At 38.5% G+C, this 19,744-nt stretch overlaps 1 protein-coding gene across 2 annotated transcripts in view; it reads left to right on the top strand.

Annotated features, from left to right (window-relative positions):
* SHROOM2 (shroom family member 2) overlaps positions 1–19,534 on the top strand; it is a 129,430-nt gene extending 109,896 nt beyond the window's left edge. For both annotated transcript variants that reach the window (XM_085321563.1, XM_085321564.1), the window contains 5 exons: positions 367–1,125; positions 5,641–6,186; positions 7,258–7,438; positions 12,017–12,289; positions 16,653–19,534. In XM_085321563.1, the coding sequence (XP_085177689.1) occupies positions 367–1,125; positions 5,641–6,186; positions 7,258–7,438; positions 12,017–12,289; positions 16,653–16,919 (2,026 nt within the window). In that variant the 3' untranslated portion in view covers positions 16,920–19,534. The remainder of the gene's footprint in view (positions 1–366; positions 1,126–5,640; positions 6,187–7,257; positions 7,439–12,016; positions 12,290–16,652) is intronic.
* The last annotated feature ends 210 nt before the right edge of the window (positions 19,535–19,744 follow it).

The raw sequence follows: 19,744 nt of genomic DNA, 5'->3' as shown, positions 1-19,744 counted from the left end.
AAAATAGAAGAAAAACATTTGCACATTTGGCTATGCCACTTATTTTAATACTTCAGATTTTCTGTGCGTTTAGATATGCCATGTACACAGCAGCGCCTCAGGTTAACTGAAGRTTGTGTCGCATCTTATGATTCTACATACCCTAATTTAGCCTGACATTATGCTTTGGCTCATCACATTAGATTAGATACACGTTGTATGCATATACATGAGAGAATGTTTTTGTACTATGTAGTTACTTTAGAGTGGAGGAGTTGTTACTAAATGTTTGATGTAATCTCAGTATTCAAACTTCCTAGATCATCTGCGGCYTCATATAGAAGGAAATAAAATAGCAGCATACTAATAGTGTTTTCTTCTCTATAGACAAACTGATAAAGAGACCCTGAGAGAAAACCCACAGGAAAAAAGGGATCAGCTGGACCAGAATTTAGGCAACAAGTGGAAAGCATCTGTCAGACCATTGCACACGAGAGAGCCTACGGTTTTGTCTCACGAAAGCCGAGGGAGATCTGGGACATTGCCCAGTGATTACAGATACTCTCAAGAAAACGTGAATGAGAAAAGCAGGGACTGCAATTTGTCTCTTCTTGCATGTTCTGAGCCACAGACCTTGAATGAGAACCACGCCTGTCTGTCACTGGGCAAAGGAGAGGAAAATCACAGAACAGAACCGATACTCCTGAACAAGAAACGTGGACCTGCTCCTCAGAGGCCTCCACCACCTAAAAGAGATAAATACAGGCGACCAGATAATTCTGCACCGCCACTGGGCAGCTCTTCTGAATCTTTGCTGGTAGCTCCCAGCCGACCCATTCCGTCCTCTTCCCCAAGCTCTGCTGAAGTTTTTACCAGTCACTCATCTCTCTCTCAGAGTCCTGCAGCTTTCAATGGAAAACTAAAGAGTGCTAATCTGCAGGAGCTCCAGCAAACGTCATCCACAGAGAATGTTTGTCAGCACTTAGAAGAGAAAACGCACCTTAAGTCTGAGTCTGTATTATCTTCCAAGTATCGTTACCTTCAAAAACCAGARATGGAAACATCAAGGTCCCCTTCTCCTCAGTTTGCGCCACAGAAGCTCACTGATAAACCTCCTGTTTCTGTACAGGATGAGAACCCTACCAGGTATTAGACATAACTCCTTTATTGCTTTAGTAACATTTTGTGCCCAGTTAAGACCTTATTAAGGTTGATTGTTCTATTTCTTTACAAAAAGCAAATCTTTGAGTTCATTAACCATAAACCTTTCCAGCATGTCCTAAAGAGATCCGAAGGACAATAACTATTACTACAACAAAGACTTATGGGAAATTCTAGTTGATGCTGTTAGAATTCTTCAACTGATCTGTGGTTTGTTTTAGTTGACTGATGCTGAATAATGAGCTATGCTGCTCAGGTGTGATAGCTAGTAGATAGTGGAAAATGAAATGGATGGATTAAAATGGATTAGCTATTTTAAGTCTGGACTAAGTTGGAAGATTCCTTCTGTCATCATTTTCCCTAACCTAGTTGCACGTAATGTATGAATCAGAGTAGGGACAAAGCAGATASCGGAAAGGAAACTGTTTCCATTGTGAGAGCATCTGTTTCAAAAAGCTCACACAGTAAGGCCTATTGCCAAATTATGGCTGTTTTCATGTTTGTTTTATTATGGAATTTGGCATTCCAAGTAGTCATCTGAAGGCTCCACAGGGCTATTTATGCTGAAATGGGCTGAAGATTCAGCAGGAGAATGTCAGCCCTTTCTCAATGTAGATAAACTCAGAATTAGACAAACCAAATGAAGTTAATTGATTTCTGTCTCTATCATATGCTACTAATATCATAAAAGGTTATTCTCCTACAAGATGATAAACTGTTCCAGGAAGTTCAGGAGCATTAGTTTTTGTAAATCCTTCAGTGCTTTAGTTCATAGTTAAGGAATGAAAATAAAAACTGCCAGCTGGATTAATGCAGAGGTTGCTTCTCTRAGCAAAAATAGCTGAAATTGCTTTTCTCTGCTGTAACGTGAATGGTTGAATAGACTCAGTCATACTGTTTTCCCATGTGCCATTTGACATAGCAAACATAAATCAGTTTTTCTTTCTGGACATTTTCAGTGGCAGAAAATTTCTTAACCTGTTTTTAACAAGTCTCTTAAAGCCATCATCAGTTATTGTTTTATTTTTGCCTAGATAAAGAACTGGAGGCCCTGAGTTGAAAGGTTGGGGGGAGGGGGAGGGAGAGAGAGAGGGATATGTAAATTTGACTTGATTTACATTGTGCATTTTAAACATGCCTTGATGTTCTTTCTCCTGTGAGAGGAGGAAATAATGAAATTTCATCTTGCAGTGTTTTGAGCAGAAAGCAAAATTAATGCAAYTTATTATAAAAAGTGCAATATGGCATGTGATCTCTAACATTATATGCAAAGGTAGATTAACTTCCTTAATTTATTACTTTAAGAATAGACATTAAGGATGCATGGAAAGATAATTGTATTTGGCCTTCCTTTTTACTAAGCTGTAATGTCAAAATGTGAAGTGAGGTACGCTTAATTATAGGCCYATGTCTGAATGGTATTTTGAAAGTAAAGTGAGTCGTTTACTCTGCATATATTTCATTAACATGTTAAAATCTTGTACACAARCAGTTCTTTTTTGTTTGTGTACAGTTTTTTTCTGTTAATAATTACTTATCTAATRAAACAGGTACTGCAAAAATTGAGGCACAAGCCTACTGTATCTGTAAAAGTGCTGTGGTGTTTATTTCATGAGTAAAATATGTCAAGTACATGTATGTTAATAGTCAATCAGATTGGAGTTATTATTTGTTACTGGCTTCTCACATATGAGCTTTTGGACATGCCAGTTTGCATGCTGTAGGCAGTTAATGTTTAATGTTGTCAGCACGTAGCTGTTTACTCTACTTTGAAGAACATATCTTGTTGATAAACCAAGTAAGTGTGCAAGGTATTCCTGCAACATTTCCTGCAACGTGGGGAAATATTGGTGATGTACAAAACCCAGCTGTTTCCATAGGAAAAGGCTCTTTGGCAATAATAAAAATGAAAAGTTTATGTCATTACATGTACATCAATAAATTTTCAGTGAATAGACACTCAAGTGAAGACTGACTATGCTTGTGGTTGGAATAAAGCTTCGTAGTAGCCACAAGCAGAGTTGCTGCAAATCAAAACTTCAAGCCACAGTTCCACAGATGTAAAACATCAATAAATCACAGGGATGCTTGTTGTTTAATTGGGATTTCTGAAGCACCTAGAACTGTCTTTGCCCTAAGCAAAATCAGCTGACTTGATGATGCCTTAAGTATCTAGAAAATCTTTTACTAGGCAGAGAATAATGTACTCAGAGTCTCAAAATAGATGCCTGGCATTTTAGCTGGRGGATTGCAATCAGTCAAATCCTTCTCTTCCAGTCTCCTCCCACCGCCAACACACACACACTTAAATATGCATCTTGTATTCCCTAAATTCAAAAATGAAACACTGAGCCCCTGAATAGCCAGTGCTTTGAGCTTTTCTCAGATCACACAGAAGTCAAAGGGCATTAGCAAAATGTGTTGTGGAGCGAGCGTGCAGGTGTCCTGGGCTGGTAGGTTTTCATGGTGTCATGGAGATAGACATTCAGGTCCCAGAAGCAGGGTTTTGTTCACAGCACAGTTGACTCCTGCTAGGAGACTCTGCTTCTCTGCAGGATTGCTTGGCCCTGGCTTGGCGCCACGCTGATGTGGCTGCRCAGCTCCTTCATACGAGACTGTGCTTCATGCTGGGGCTGAGAGAGTGAAGAAGTGGTTGTTCCACAGCTGCAGAACTAGTAGCCCCTGCACACCCCGGCATGATAATCTGCTCAATCTAGTGAGTCAAAAAAAAAGTATAGGCCTATTTAAAAACTAAAAGGTTGTGAGGGGAGGAGGAGGAAAGAGCTTTTGAAGCGTTTCAGCTGAGAACATTTTGACTGAATTGTGTGAAGGGAGCAGCTACACACAGTTATATCAGCAGATCAGGGGTACTGACAGGCCTACTTTGCCCACTTCAGCTGTCCCCAAAGCATGAGCCCATGCTTGCAGACCAGGAGCTCAGGCTGAAAAGCAGAYATGAATGTAAACTCTTTAAAGTGACAGTCCCACTTAAAACCATCTTGACTTAAAAAGAATGATGAAGAAGGACATGAAAAGAAGGGTTTCTTATTTAAGGAAACATTCTTTCAGCTTTGTCAGAACATTAATAATAAATGATAGGCTATATCTGCATTGCTGTCACTGCTGTATAGCACAGGCTTAGCCAGACAAGCATGAAGCTCACTGGAGCTGTTTGGAATTCAGCACAGACTAGAAAACCTGCCCCAAAAGCTAGCTCAGGACTCAAGTGTGCCAAAACATTTCCCACAAAGCACTTGAGAGAAGGAGGAAAGTAAATATCTATTTGGAGGCTGCTCATTCAGAAGCAAATGTACCTTTAAAATACAAGATAAAACTGAAAGAGATCATGTCCAATAGATTTTCTTCTCACTATGAAAGCACAGTAAGTRTAAGTTTATTTTTAAGTGACACACCCATACTTATAGGAAAAGAGTCATAATATGTCTTAGTCACTTATCTGAAAGGCAGTAAGCAAGCAGGCCAGATGAAACCAKATATTTTAGCAGTAGGCAATGTTCCCTTGCTTGCAGTAGAGCTTCCAAACCCACATTATGACAGTAATTTTAAACTTTCTGCAAACTCAAACCCACCGAACTAGACTTCAGTTTCTTGTATGGGTAACATAAAGCGCAGATGTTTTAGTAATGTTACTGAACATGTTATTGTCCAATTTAAAATCTAAGTTAGCCTCTTCTTTAAATAGCTTTCCCTGTTGAAGTCCAAGGTGGACCTTTGTATTATATAGTAGAGAATTCCTGCAATAAAACAAAAATATGCAGAACTGTTACATTATCCTTTTGGGTAGCTGTTTTTTTCCTCATTTAACTAGCATACTAGAACACTGCAGTGGGACTTGTTTACTGAACTCCTGTATCTTATATGATACAAACACAAATACATTTTTAAAAATTATATAGCTATGTTCTGAATGATTTCCAGGTTCTCCATATATCTGTTATTCTTGCAGTACAGCATAGTCCTAGCCTGCAGAATGTTTCCATCTGGTCTCTTCCCTTGGAAGAACTAGAAATTGCTGTTAGGGCATCAAAAACTACCCCCACAGCTAAACAGCCAGTCAGGCCAGAAGATGAGGCTGTTGTTGGATACACGTGAGACAACAATGTTGAGCTAGAGGCGTATTTCCTGTGTGTGGCAGCAAAGGGGTAAGAGATTGTTCAGCAACACCATCTCAACATTGGAGTCTGGCTGCTGAGCTCAGACCCTTGTGTTCATGAAACAAAATAGAAACCCTGTTCAGTGAGTGCTGTGCAAGACTGATGTTAGTATTACTTAAAATGAACTAATACTACTTAAAATGTGTGGGCAGAAAAGAAGAAATTCAGATTAAGGGTTTGAGATATGATACAAGGAATATCCCATTACATAGTTTACTTATCTGGGTTTTTGTTTTTTGTATTTGGGTTTCCCCTCTGATTCATGGATAAGAATTGAGATGTGAGGTTCTTATACTTCTAAAGATGAATTTTCCTCATTTTTCAGAATTGAGAGAGTTATAGACAACAATACTACAGTGAAAATGGTTCCCATCAAGATAGTTCATTCTGAGAGCAGTGCGGAGAAGGAGAGTCGGCAAAGTCTTGTTAGTACCATGGAGCCTCCTGCTTTACCCAGTGGTTTAGAGAAGGACCAGATTAAAACACTCAGCACTTCTGAGCAATCCTATTCACGATTCTGTGCTTACACCAGGCAAGGTGTAGAGCCAGAAACCAGAACCAAACCAGCTGACCCTCAACCAGCTGAAGAACCTGGGAACAACTTGAAGGACAGCAGTGCTGCAGCCCCAGCAGTCAGCTATGTGAAGGCCAAAGAGAAGACTTTTGAAGATTGGAAATCAGAGGAACTAGCTAGAGAGATTGTGGGAAGAGATAAGTCTCTAGCAGACATATTAGATCCTAACATGAAAATAAAAACAACCATGGACTTGATGGTCGGAATCTTCCCCAAAGATGAACACCTCTTGGAAGAAGCTCAGCAGCGCAGAAAGCTCCTGCCAAAGGTTCCGTCTCCAAAAATTTCAGAAGAGAAGTGAGTATTGTTTCCTGTGGGCTAGTGTTTCCTTGCAAGTTGCTCTCCAAAGCATGTCAGTTTTCTAAGGGGGACAAAGATGAGGATCTTCCTACTGTTTAGATTTGGGGCTTCTCTAAGGTGGGATTTTCCCTTAGAATAACAATCACTAAAAATAACACTAATGATGTAACTAACCATGGAAAAAAGAGCCATGTTGCATAATATAAAAAATTCCTTGAGACCTGCCTGAAAACTTTGTGTGAAAATTTAAGGAATTATTTATTTCTCCCATTCCTAGGAATAGATATTTTATCAAGCTCATCTAAGCTGGATAGAGCAATATTTTAGCATTTATTGTGTTATGAAAATGTATAAAGACAACTTAAAGTGGGCATAGGGTATTTTCTGCTATTGAATTAGAATAAGAGGAAAAAAAGGATTTAAAATTAAAGGGAAGATGTTGATGTTCTATAAGTCTTTTGTTTTCTTGGTGTGAGTATTAAGTTGTAGCTTTCCCAAGAAGTTCATGTGTAATTCTGTATCCAAAAAGCTAATTAGTTTGCAGTATCCTACATTTAGTAGTCTAAAAGGATACTTCATTCATTTGTAGGAACAGTAGTTTCTATCTATTCTCAATGATAATGACTCTGAAATCTTTGCATTGCTTAGTAAAATGGAGCGTTTCACGTTTCGTTTCCAACTATCTTACTTGTATTTCACTTACGGTAATGCTGAAGGCTTTTCTCTGCTATTTCAACTGTTTCAGCTTTAGCTATGATTGGTGTTCTGTGGAAATCACACAGATTTTCTTCACAACCAGTGTTTACTTATCCTGTAGAAGTCTACTTGTCCTCCTTTGACCTGTATCCTTGTTCCTTCTGATTGTCCTTACAAATAATCAGCTTTTGTGATCACCAATATGGCAATGTCTTTTTCCCCCCATACATTTGAGCATGTGCTGTACCCATAGGTAACTGCTTTCTCTTGAACCCCCTGTTTACTTGGCAAATGATGACTCTAAAAAGTTGTTCTTTCTTTTCAGTGATTAGGACGAAAGGGTAATTAATGAAAGTTTTGACTTTTTACCAGGAAAGAGGAGCAGAGTGTGCCATCTGCTATCTCCCTGACAACCAATTCCACTTACTACAGCACATCTGCACCAAAGGCAGAATTACTGATTAAAATGAAGGACATGCAGGAACAGCAACAGCAGCAGCAGAGTGAAGATGATTCTGAAGATGAGCTGGATCATGACTTGTCAGAAAAGAAGGTAATAGACTTTTCTAAATGTGTAACAGGATGCTTGAAGTGGCATGCTTTTTGTTAACTGCAAAAAATCTCTAAATAAAAGGTCTCCTAGATGTCCAGGTTCACTTAGAAAATCAACCTGTGTGTGTGGTTTTGGAGGTTTGGGCTTTTGGTCTTTTTGGGGGGTGGGGAGTGGGAGGAGTGGGTGGGGTTGGGTTATTCTGAGTGTCACGCTGTGAATTTAGCATTTTAGATGCTTTCTGCAGCTTGATGTATGTTCTGGGGAAGGGGCAAAGGGTAGCGAGGCATTTTTTTTTTAATTTCCAAATAATATTTTTGATCTAGAACCTTTAGTGTATTTCTCTCACTTGCTATGTAAAAAGAAGTGCTAGTGCTCGTGTATCTAAGTCTTAACAGATGGCATTTTTAGTAGCTCCATGTTTTTGAAATTTAGGTCATGGATTTGTGTTTGTGGTGGTGGGGATTCCCTATCTTTTTTTTATTTGTTTGTCTGCTTTCTTGAGCAACAAACTGCTTTGGGAGGTWGGAGGAGTAGAGAGCAAAGTAATACAAGCAGTAGTGGCAAGAGCTAGCTAATCAGCTCAGTGGATACAGTGCAAGTTATTCATCAGGAGGGAGGCAGTCGTCTTGATGTCTGCTCATACTCACCCTCACCACCATCCTTTGGTGCTTTATTTATGATCTAAGGTCAACATAATACTCCAGGACTGAAAATAAAGGTATTTCTATGATTTGAGAAAACATTGACCTACATTAAGGTCATCAAACTCATCTCATTAGTGATTTGGAACAAGATATTTTAATCATAGTTCCCAGTATGGATAAACTGAAGGAAATGGTCTTTTTTTCAGTTGAAGTGATATCGTTTAACTGTTCAGCAAAGCGAGTAATACAATGGTGAGCAAATCTTTTCCATTAATATCAACTCTGTGCTTAATAATCCCTCAGTGTGATCTTGTCCCACAGCGATGCCTTCCATTTGGCTATTAGGAATATATTTAGCTTTAAGAATAAGAGATTCTRTAAGAGTTTCCCACTGATTTTTTGAATGCGAGAGTAGATACCGCTGAATTTGAAGAGGCGGTAGTGTTTTCTATTCTTTTTTTTTCCTCCAAATTCCGTCTTCCCCATCCGTTCACCATGTTGCACAGCGCATGTACTGACAGCTGTATTAGACAAATTAAGGATTTCACTACATTTGGGATCATTTGTTTTTATCTAGTTCCACATTTGAGAGAATCACCTTCATCATTTTTGCTAGAATTACTTTCCATCTCATGATGGAGAGTGTGGGGGGGGGCAGTTTAAACTTTCCTTATTTGCCCAGCAAACTAAAACTTTTATAAGCCAAAATGCCATTTATTTGGGTTGRTTTCTCTGAACAGGAAAAGCATTGTCCCCCTTTACATACTCTTTCTCCTTCCCTCCCTCCATTCCCCCTACTTCACCACTAACCATGTAAAATGAGAAATATTTCATGAAGAGCTTTTAGTAGAGCTTCATCTTCTCTGTGTGTACAGTCATAACCAGACACACATATTGCTGCTTATTTCTCTGCCTACTCCTCCCCATGCAGTAGAATGTGAACACTCAGTTCAGTGGGCTTTCATCTTAGATCTTGTCAGAAAACATATATAACCGGCAGTAAGTGGGTCATAGCATCCTTATAAAACAACAAGAATATATGAATTGGCCCAACTTCACATATTTGGCAGCAGTTTGAGAGAATTGTTAAGGGCCTGAACACTTCAATAACACAGTTTGTTTTTGTTTAGTTTAGAAGAGACATATGCCCAGAACCTGTTACTGATTCCTAGAAATCAGTCAATTCGGTTATGAGATATCTTAATTTTAGTCCACTGTGGACACTGTGGAATGATTATAATACTTTTTTCTTCTAGGCTTTGCAAACCAGAAATGTATAGTGCTTTTTTCTTCTTCTTTTTCCCCTTTTTAGCAGCTGTAAAGTAATGACACATGCATTTGAAATAAGTATAGGAATTTCATGTAGAAGCACTTCAGAAAATCCATTTTAAATTGTTTGGGACAATCCATATATTCCCAGCAGGAAGGGAATGTATGTGTTTTATGTATTGAGTTTTAAGTAGATTTACCATAATTATAGAACGGCTGGATTTTTACAGGTATTGAAGACACTACCAACATGTTTTTAGTAATAAGGAAAAGCCATGTGTGGCCAAGTAGGTCCTTGCTGCCATTAGGAAAGTGTCAGCAGCTCCTGCAGAATATAAATGTTCACTGAAAAAGAGTTTCTCCCCTTCTCAGGCCTGAGCCTAATGTGAAATGGAGCAATGAGCTGAGAGCAGAGTAAGTTGTGTAAAGCATGCTAAGCAGCATTCTGTGCTGTGCTCGTTTCTGTGTTGCTAGTCAGATCAGTGAGTATTACTGGAAAAAGATCAGGTTTTATTATTGTCTTGTTTACTGGTACAGAATTCACAGCTGTAAATTATTCATCTGCCAGTTGCAAGATGTAAGGTAGTTCAATGCCAGTCTTCTGGCTCTGTAGATCTCGAACACAGCACAGGTTTTCTGCTGTTCAGCAAAACTACACAGTGAACTCTCAGTTGCTACATACGGAGACTGCTTCATCTGCGTCGGAAGCAGTCAGTGACCATAATCCAATTCTTAATGGCTAAGACACTTTTAAAGAATTGCAAGTACTTCTGGCCCTCTCACCTTTACAAGTGGTCCTTTAAAGGTTAGCCTCAGCCACTTGTAGGCATCTAAGCAGGGTGCTACTGGGAAGACTACTCTCTTTTTAAAAAAAACTTTTCGGTAGATATAAACCACATAGCTGATCTGGACTGTCAGTSTAGATTGGCAAATCCAGAATAACGTGCTTTTTGGTATTTTTTTTTYCCATTTTAGAGAGTCACAGCACAGSTACAGAAGAGAAAAATTCAATAGYATGGAGCACAACTCTATTTAGGTGTGYGTCAGATGGTGAAGCAATAGTGTTGTTAAATTTGCATGTCATCTAAGGGAAATAAGAGTGTAGCACTGTGACCTACATTATCCAAATCAAACTGCATTTGCATTGAGGGGGGGAAAAATCAAATCCTGCAGATTAATCAGTCAGTAAAGCAGGCATCTGTAAAACTGCTTACTACTGTAATCTTTTGGGCACTCAGACTAACAAATAACTCGAATCCAGATTAACCTGGCCCAAGTATATTAAATCAAAAAGAAAAGAACCAGCCCAGATAATCCATGTGTTTGAATTTTCACTTTCAAAAAGGCTGCTAGATTTTCAGGGTATAGTTGCTCCCTGTTAAAATGGCAGACTTTTCTTTGTTCCCAAAATAAATTGACGGTGACTGTACAGTAGCATCTAAAAGCAGGATTAGGAATCAGTATACTTCTCAGTAATCATAGAGGCAGATTTGGATTTGGAAAGCACAGTTTCCAAAGAATGTCATGAGTAATTTTTTTTCAAAAAAAAACAAAGAGGTACCATGAAATAATAACTGCTTTTTACTATATGATYTTCATTTAGAAATTGTATGAGCAAGTGTATATTTAGAGAAAGCTTTGGGAATTTATCTTACCTGAAATTAGCTGAATCCTAAGTAGGCATCTGCATTTAAATTAACTATGCATTTTTAGAGTGTGGTTCATCCTATTTTGGGGTAGATGACTAGCTAAAATAAGTTCCGTTCTTTGTGCACAACCAAAACTTAATGGACATAGCCTTAATGGACAAGGCCCYCAAATATGGGGAGGTATCAGGGCAGAGCACATGGAGCATAAGTCATTAAGTGTATTCTCTGCTGGTGACTCACCTGAAATGCTTTTTCTAGGCCCAGATGTGTGTATCCAAGGCAGTAGGGGATTATAGTGGAGACCTGACAAGCTGCAAATGAGATGATATATTTGCCTGGCATAGGACAGTGGCATACAAAGATACTAGTTTGCTCCTTTGTCAGTGTCACGTTGCACAGCTTTGCACAGGGCTGCTCTGTACACTACAGGTTACATATCCCATTCGGCGCCACAGGGTTTGTGATTTCCTCACAGAGATGCTAAAAAGCAGTATCACTTTTAAGATTTCCTGCAAATGGAAGGACTACTATTGGGGGGATGTTAATTTTATACAGAAAAGAAGAAAATGTTGAACAGTGTCCTAGTTTTAACTGTGGCATGAGTAAAATGCAGGATTATTTTCCTGGTACTGTTCATCTTCCTAAAGTGTAGCTGTTCAGAAAGGTAGTGTGGACATGGTATTCAGAGAGAAAAGGATGCACAGCACTTTTTGCTGGTCTGTAGCAGGCTTTGAAGTGCTTCTAAGTAGAAGCAGTAATGATCATAAAAAGGAAAGTCCTTCATCTTTTGCCACAAAGGTGAATTGCTCAAACACAGGTSTCTCAAGCTGAGCATTGTAGACCTACATCCTGAATCTTTGAATCCRGCAATATTATAGTTATTGTAGACAAATAGGTGTGTATTTATTTGTAATGCACTCATTTGCAAAGCTACATGAGAGTTTCAGCATGACTTTCAGAAGGAGAAGTGGAAACAATGCAGAAATACTAATGAATTCTTATCTTTATTTCCGCAGCAAGAACTCATTGACAGCATTAGTAGGAAGCTGCAGGTGCTGAGGGAAGCACGAGAGACACTTCTGGAAGACATCCAAGCAAATAACATACTGGGGGAGGAGGTAGAGGCCATTGTGAAAGAAGTTTGCAAACCAAATGAGTTTGACAAATTCAAGATGTTTATTGGGGACCTGGACAAAGTGGTCAACCTCCTACTGTCACTGTCAGGTCGTCTGGCCCGGGTGGAAAATGCCCTTAATAACTTGGATGAAAATACATCTCCTGAAGAACGGGTGAGAAAGCCCAGTAGTAATATCATTGCATTTAGTGAATCTGATATAGGAGTTTTGTTTGCTTGGTTTTGTTTATCTAAAATCCAGAATTCAAGATGGGGGAAAATTAAGGGATAAATCTCATAAGATTGTTTTCTTTACATTTCTTAAAACTTTCCTCTTTACCTTGAAATTTCTCAACTATGAGTGAATTGATCAGGAAAAGTAATGATTTTGGAGTACAGCAGTTGTTGGCGATGCAACATATTGGAGAATAGACTTGTTGAGGCAGGACTGAAGAAAGAGAGGAGCTATTGATACAAGCATAACGAGGCAAATGGAAATTCTGCTCTTTAAACAGTTTCAAAAGATGGGAAAAGGAACAAGCAGTAGTGTCACTTTGTGCTGTAATGCAGAAAGTTTACAGATTCCTTTATACTTGACAAGAATCGTGTTTATTACTGCTAAATGCATACAGATAAGACAAAAATAAAATATTTGATATATTTTCATATGATGCAAATGCACTACAGCTTCCTGTACAATGCCTGGCAAGAAATAAGAGCAAGGACTGGCAGAAGGACAAGCTTTAAAAAAAAGGGTGGTAGGGTTTGTTTGTTTGTTTTTAAGGAGAAAACRTACTTCTTATCATCCAACTAGAATAGACTGATAGAATGGTATAGAATGATATAGAAGAATCCCAGCAGATGTGGAATTTAAGGAGTGCTCTAGATACTTCTACCCGTTGCACGCGACAGATGCTGTCAGCACTGTGTTTAGTTTCAGATCCCAGTAGGTCTTGGCTAGATATCTAGTGATATAGTTATGTATCATAGGAAAATTGTAGATATGTGGAGAATTTAAAGGTTTAAAGGTATAAAAGGGGGGCAGGGGTATGTGTCACATGAGTTTAGACTCTACAATTAAATGGGATTTTTTGCTTGCAKTTGAGAAGTGAAATGCGGAAAGTCCACCTAAGCATTGTAACAGAATTCGATCTGTGAGCAATGAATTTGTTTTGTTTGTGCTGATAGACTCTCATTTAATCAGTAAAGGTCCTTAAGTGCTGGGTCTGGTTAAAAATTGGGTTTCTTGCTGTTTGCCAAACATATTTATTTAATGGCAAAGAGAAGCTATTTGGCAGCTTAGTAGAGGGCAGATCAAAGCTTTTGAAACTTAGAAGAACTTGTAGGCCACTTCTRTGTTTTAAATACGGTTGTGATTTTCTAATGAGCTCAAAGATGGGGAGTGCGAGCTAGGGAAAGAGCTACCAGCAGGTGACAGGATAACATAGGAGAATGCTTGAGAGCCATATTAAAGTTAACTTATTCAACTAAATGTGGAGAAGGAAGAAGGTGAGTGTTTGATGTCATAAAGGCAATTAGAAATTGTCTGCATGTTCTGCCAGAACCTTTTCAAAWTTAAACTGACGTAAATCCAAATGCCTAACAAACTCCAATTCTCTTTCATATTCTTATGTRCTGACACCATAGTCTTGCCGTAGTAACATCAGAAATAAGTTTGTCTCTAAGTGTCAGTCAGAGATGCTTCTCAGGCACATAAACTACCCAAGCAAATCAACTATAAATACAGTGTAGGTTGGGTTACATGTGCGTATCTTTGAACAATGAGATGCTCTGTCGTTGCTCTCTTCTGCCACAAGAAACAAAATCRAGTATCTTGACTTTTTGCAGCTGAAAGGAAGCTAATCTGAAATAGCTGCCAAACACCTTCCTTCCACACAGTGAGACCGGTGTCTTCCCATTACCTTCATTATCAACAAAGCCAAAATATGTTCAGATCTCTAAAGTGCTGAGCCAGCTGTCCACAGATTAGATCAGGTGCCTAGACCTTCCAGGCCTGTTATTGAGAGACTAGGGATAAGTGCCAATGCTGTTGTTTATATAGCAGTTGAGGAACTGAATGCTGGGCAGTCAAATATATGGAGGAAGTCCCTCTTCATATGGTTTGGTTCAAAATATCAAACAGTTCTTGAAGAAAAGCTCTCCCATGGAGGAGTCAAAAWTTGTTTCATCAGAGCAGAGTAGGATGGCATGTTTTTGGCACTTCCAAACTGGAGGGGAGAAACACCCTTCTGGATTATTCTTTGCTTAGATCGGTTGAAATCTGAGGATAACAGCCTCTAAACCATCTGATAGTATGGTGTGTGCCAGCATAAAGGCCTGGTGAACCATTTACCAACTGCTCAAAAAATCTTCTCAGGAGTGCTATCTTGAGCCTGCCACAGAGTGTTTCATTTCATCCTTCAAAACAAGTTTTTCAGAGTCAGTCATCTTTGGCAGAAATAAAAGCAAGTTCAAAGGATCCCTGTAACCTTCTACCCATCTACATCCTATTTTTCTAAGATACACCCTAAACCTTCACAAGGATACTGATACTAAGATCTCAAGCAAAGTTCAGGCAGAAAGTGGTATTTGCTTTCCTTACATTGTTAGGTTATTCCTGTTCATCTTAAAGTCATGTTATAGGCATGGCAAGAAGAAATTGTTTAATGCAAGTAACTGGAATTGCTAATAAGGRCTATACATTTGATTGTCTTGTGTCTGTGGACTATGATAGAAGATTGCTTGAAAGGTGATGCTATTTCATCCCAAAGATTAGCTGGATAATGTGTGCAATTGCAGTACTARTTAGTTGATGCATGTTCCCTTGTGTTCATCAAATTTGGTCTGTCTAAATACTTCTTCCACCTTTTAGTAGATACATACAAGTTGCAGAGCTACTCTGCAGAGCAGTCTAGCCACGTTTGTTAGTTTGGACTTGGCTGCTAGTCCCACTGGTGAATTTAGATGAGAGGTACTCCCATCTCTTTGTAGCAGATGGCTCTGCTTGCGAGTTACTTGCAGTGGGGTTTTCATTAGCAAGCACTCAAGGACAACTGAAATTGGTCTTTCTATTGATGTGTGATTCCTGTGACTTGTCTTACATGGCTTCCCAACCTGAATTAATCTAGGCTGTGTAATTTATGTAAATCTAGAGGGAAAGTCTGAAAGCATTTTACTCTCCAAGCTTTGTGCCGTCTACAGTAAAAGAGGCAACACACGGTACAAGTGCAGCTCTGATAGGTCTGTTAAAGCTTGCTGGAGTGCATCCCCCTTTGTCTCATGTCTTGAAGTGCTGCAGTTTCTGTAGTCTGCAGAATCATTTTTCCGTAAGTTCTTTAGGCTTATTGTAGCATATGTGATTTAAAATGTAAAAATGAAACAGTGGTCAAGTTTACTTTAACAATTTCACAAGAACAGACTGCAGCATATTTGAAGACAAAGGTTCTCAAAAGAGAATCCATCAATGAAATAAAGGTAAAAAATCATGGAGTTGCACGTCTTCGAGGCATTTTCCGATTAAATGCAGAAGAGCTGTACTGGAGTTTTTAACATCAGAGTAGGCCAGCCATATTCACTGTCACTGGAAAAAAGCACTTGCCTATAGGTAGACATCTGAAGTTGGTCAGATTAATAACACTCACATTTCTTTCCATATACTATTAAAGAAGTATAGCTGAGTGACTCGGATGTGGCTACCTATTGTATAGACAGGGGAAGTTGAGTGAGATGAACCTCACCTTTTTGCCTTGTGCATATGTGTGAATAGGATATAAAACTCCTGTCCTCTATCTTATCTCTTCTGTGTGATTCTTTGTTCAGCCTTCCTTTTTCCTATTCTGTCTCTCACTCATTTATTAGATTTCAGATGGTAGGAATTTTTGTCTGGCCAGAATATCACTTACAGCAGAGCAGACCTCTGTAAACCAGCAGTGTCTCAGACAAATACCCTTTTCTGTTACAGCTGAGAGATGGTGATTATTGTGAGGGGGAAAAAAGATAGAAATATTATTGCTCTGTTGTGAAGATGATGCTTTTTGTTATTTTTCATGATAAACCAGATTACAGCAGAACTGCAAAATACTGTAGTGTCGTGAACTATGGAAGGACGAATCACTCCATTTTTTATAATGTGGCTGTGTTCCTGATAGCTGTAGCTATTTGAGTGTGAAAGTTTGTTGTGTTGAAGACGAAATGCAGATCGGTGAAGTCTTATTTCAGAGAACTTGACTGTTTCCCAAAGGTGGCAGCTTTTTTTTTAGTAATACTTCCAAAACTGTTAAATAATAAAGTATTATTTGAAGTTCTTGCTACTGAAGCTACTAGAAATGATTGCTGCGTCTTTTATTGACTCAATAATTTTTATTCCTGTTTGTTAATCCCTTTTATTTAGAATTCATTTCAATCTTATTTCACTTCTCTATGTATTCAGGAAAATCTTTGCCTTGTAGATAGAACACGCTTGAAAGTTAAACACTGAACCTGTTGTCCTAACCTGGTGAGCCCACTGGAGTTTTTAACCTTTTTTCTTTTTTCCTAAGCGGACATTGGTAGAGAAGCAGAAGCTGCTAACACAACAACATGAAGATGCAAAAGAACTGAAGGAAAACCTGGATCGTCGGGAGCGCATTGTYTTTGACATTTTGGCAAATTACCTGAGCGAAGAGAACTTAGCAGACTATGAGCACTTTGTAAAAATGAAGTCGGCCCTCATCATTGAGCAGCGAGAGCTTGAGGACAAGATCAAGCTGGGGGAGGAGCAACTCAAGTGTCTGACTGATAGCCTCCAACCTGAACGGCTCAAATAAGGGGACTGAGTTTGACCAAGAACATGAAAAATGGGAAAGAAGAAAGGGATAGGGGAGCTTCCAAGTATACAAATGAGTATCTTGGCTTGTCTTGAGTGTTCAGTAGAGAAACAAGCGTACAAGAGAAAAATAGCTCTCAACAGCAATAATGCTCTTTCTTTCATTTTTGGGATGATGTATTTAATTTTTTACAACGCGTTTTTATTGCTGGATTCTACAGCCACTCCTCATTGCTTAACTTAGAGAAAGCTTCACAGAAGGGGCTAGACTTTTAACCTTTCTGCTGKGTAAGTTGGAAGTCTGTGACAGTTRTGCATGCAGACAGCAATGTTTCTTAGACTAGAATGTATACTTCCTTTATACTCAGATGTTGTACAGACTGTTGGGCAACCCAGCAGCAAATTATGAATACACACAAATTCAGAAGCTCTAAATGCAGTGGCTTTTTATTTCCTTTTTTAAAAGGCACATTAAATAGGGGAATTGTGCATCTTACAGCTAGTATATTCACATTGCTGAAATGTAGTGTCACTCTGATCCTGTGGCATCAGACACTTTTTTGTAATGTTGTATATAAGATGATGGCACTTTCCCCTTGCAGAACTTTTAAATCAGTCTCAGTTAAACACTTGTTAAAACAACTTGCAAATCACCTAATTTCTACATTGCTGAAGATTAAAGAAAAAAAGAGAAAAAAAAAGAAGAGAGAGTCGTAGACCCTCTCTTACTGTAATACAAGTGATTTTTCTTACCAAGTTGTACTTGATTTAAGAAACAAGCTGCAAGTACTGCGCTGATTTTGTTCAAAACATTTCTCATCTAAGTTATTTGGAAAATTCGTTTGCTTTTTCTTKTGCTTACTGTGTATGTTTTCATTCTCCCTCCAAATAATTGCTATGTTTTATGAAAATAAACGTCAGGTAAGGACACTGCTTCTATTTTACTTCTGATTGCTTAACATTATGCTGGTTTTATATAGATAGTTAAATTATATTGAAGTTGACCCACATAATGCTATTCCTTTTATCTGCTTTCTCAGACCACCAAATGCAATATAAACAGCTTTGCCCGTGTAAATACCGTGCATTACTCAGAGCAAGTCTGCTTCATAACTGTGAACAGCCATGGCTTTTGGGTTTGTTTTTTTTTTTTTATCACACTGATAAATGACAGGATGCTATTTCTCAGTATCAGATTACTGATTGTGTTCTAGTAATACTGCCATTGAATAGAAGCGATAAGTCCCAGCACCACTAAGAAGAAGTGCTAACACATGTCTTAGCACAGAGATACAGGTTAGGTTGGCTTGCTCTGATATCTACAGAGAAATTCTGTAGTGTGTACATGTCATCATTTATGTTAAGATAAAGTGTTATGGTCAAAGGGAAATCTTGGATGACTTTGTGTATAGGCCATTTACATTGTAGTAAGTACCATTTATCTGTCCTTTAACTAAACAAACAGATTGCCCAACAGGAAAACATTTTTGAGGCTGAAGTGAATGCCAGTCTGTAGCTAAACAGATTGAAAATACAAGTAATTAAATGTTAAAAGAAGAGAGAGAAGAATTCTTTATGCCATCCCCATAGTGACAGCGCTCACAAAARGTTTTCTGTTCTTCTTATCTGAATCATCTCTTCTGAGGAAATGGAACCGGAGAGACACTGATCAGTGAATTCCTTGCAATCTGGGGAGTCATGCAGAAATCTTCTGGAACCAGTTGCAAAACAGGTGCAAAAGTTAAAAGGACTGTTTTCCCCTACTATAATGCACTAATGTGTGTACATGGACCAAATCTTTAATGGAATTATGCTGATGTATATCAGCCGAAGTCAGATGGAGCTGCCACTTTGTAGAAGCTGCAGCTGACCTTGGTTTCTTCCTCCTGGTTCCAAAATGCAGACATCTGGTATCTCTCAATTATTTGCTGCTATGTTCCTAGGGCAGGTGATCCCTTTTTGTCCTTAGACTCATCCCTTGAGCATAATAGACCCAAAACTAAGTAACTTCTGAATAAATTATGCTTGTCTTTAGCTGAAAAGAGAGTGCATTGTTTTATCTGTGGCATTTTAAAAATTTTACATATTGTGGTTATTCTGAAATGTGTATGTGAAATGTGAATAATAATATAATTGCAATGTGTTTGTATACAGTGCTTTGATTTAGATCTTTCTGATAAAAGATAGCAATATTGCGAATGCTATATATATATATATATATATATTATCCTTTTCACAGAACAGTTGCATAGTCACCATTTTCTCCATTCCTTTTTTAAAACTGTGTTCAAAATCTCCCATCCTGGGAACCTGAAGATGGTTGCCTCCCAATGTTATATGTAAATCTGTAAATAGCTGTACTGTTGCTTTTTGAAAAAATCTGGTGCTAATGTTTTTCCTTTGGCATCTTTGGGAATGGCTATTTCTTCACCTTACGTTGTTCTCAATTTTAGATCTCTTTGTATAGTGAAAGATTTCCACTATGTTTCTCCACTTGTTTGAATTTTGCAGCCCAGAGTGAAAATGTGTACAGTTTTCCTGCTTGAAACTTAACACCTACCTACTGACAAATGATATTGCTTGACTTTGAAAAAATAAACTGTATATTTCAATGTACAGAGCTAGTGTTTGTGTGGAGTTATAAGTGTCAAAACCTACTATTTTACTGTGCAGCATTAGCTGTCTTATGGGGGCATAAAAAGAGCGCTTATAGCTTTTAAAGGCCAAGCCAGTTATCTGGTGGTTGAGGTAGACTACTTGCTTTTCGTGTAGATGAATTTGATTGTCCCCAGGTCCACAGTGTAAGTACCAGAAATGTGTTAATGT

Source organism: Rhea americana, unplaced genomic scaffold (assembly GCF_003343005.1).
Source record: "Rhea americana isolate MKP2758 unplaced genomic scaffold, rheAme1 scaffold_7, whole genome shotgun sequence".
Lineage (NCBI taxonomy): Eukaryota > Metazoa > Chordata > Aves > Rheiformes > Rheidae > Rhea > Rhea americana.
Note: the sequence above shows the minus strand (reverse complement) of the source record. Positions and strands in the feature narration are given on the sequence as shown.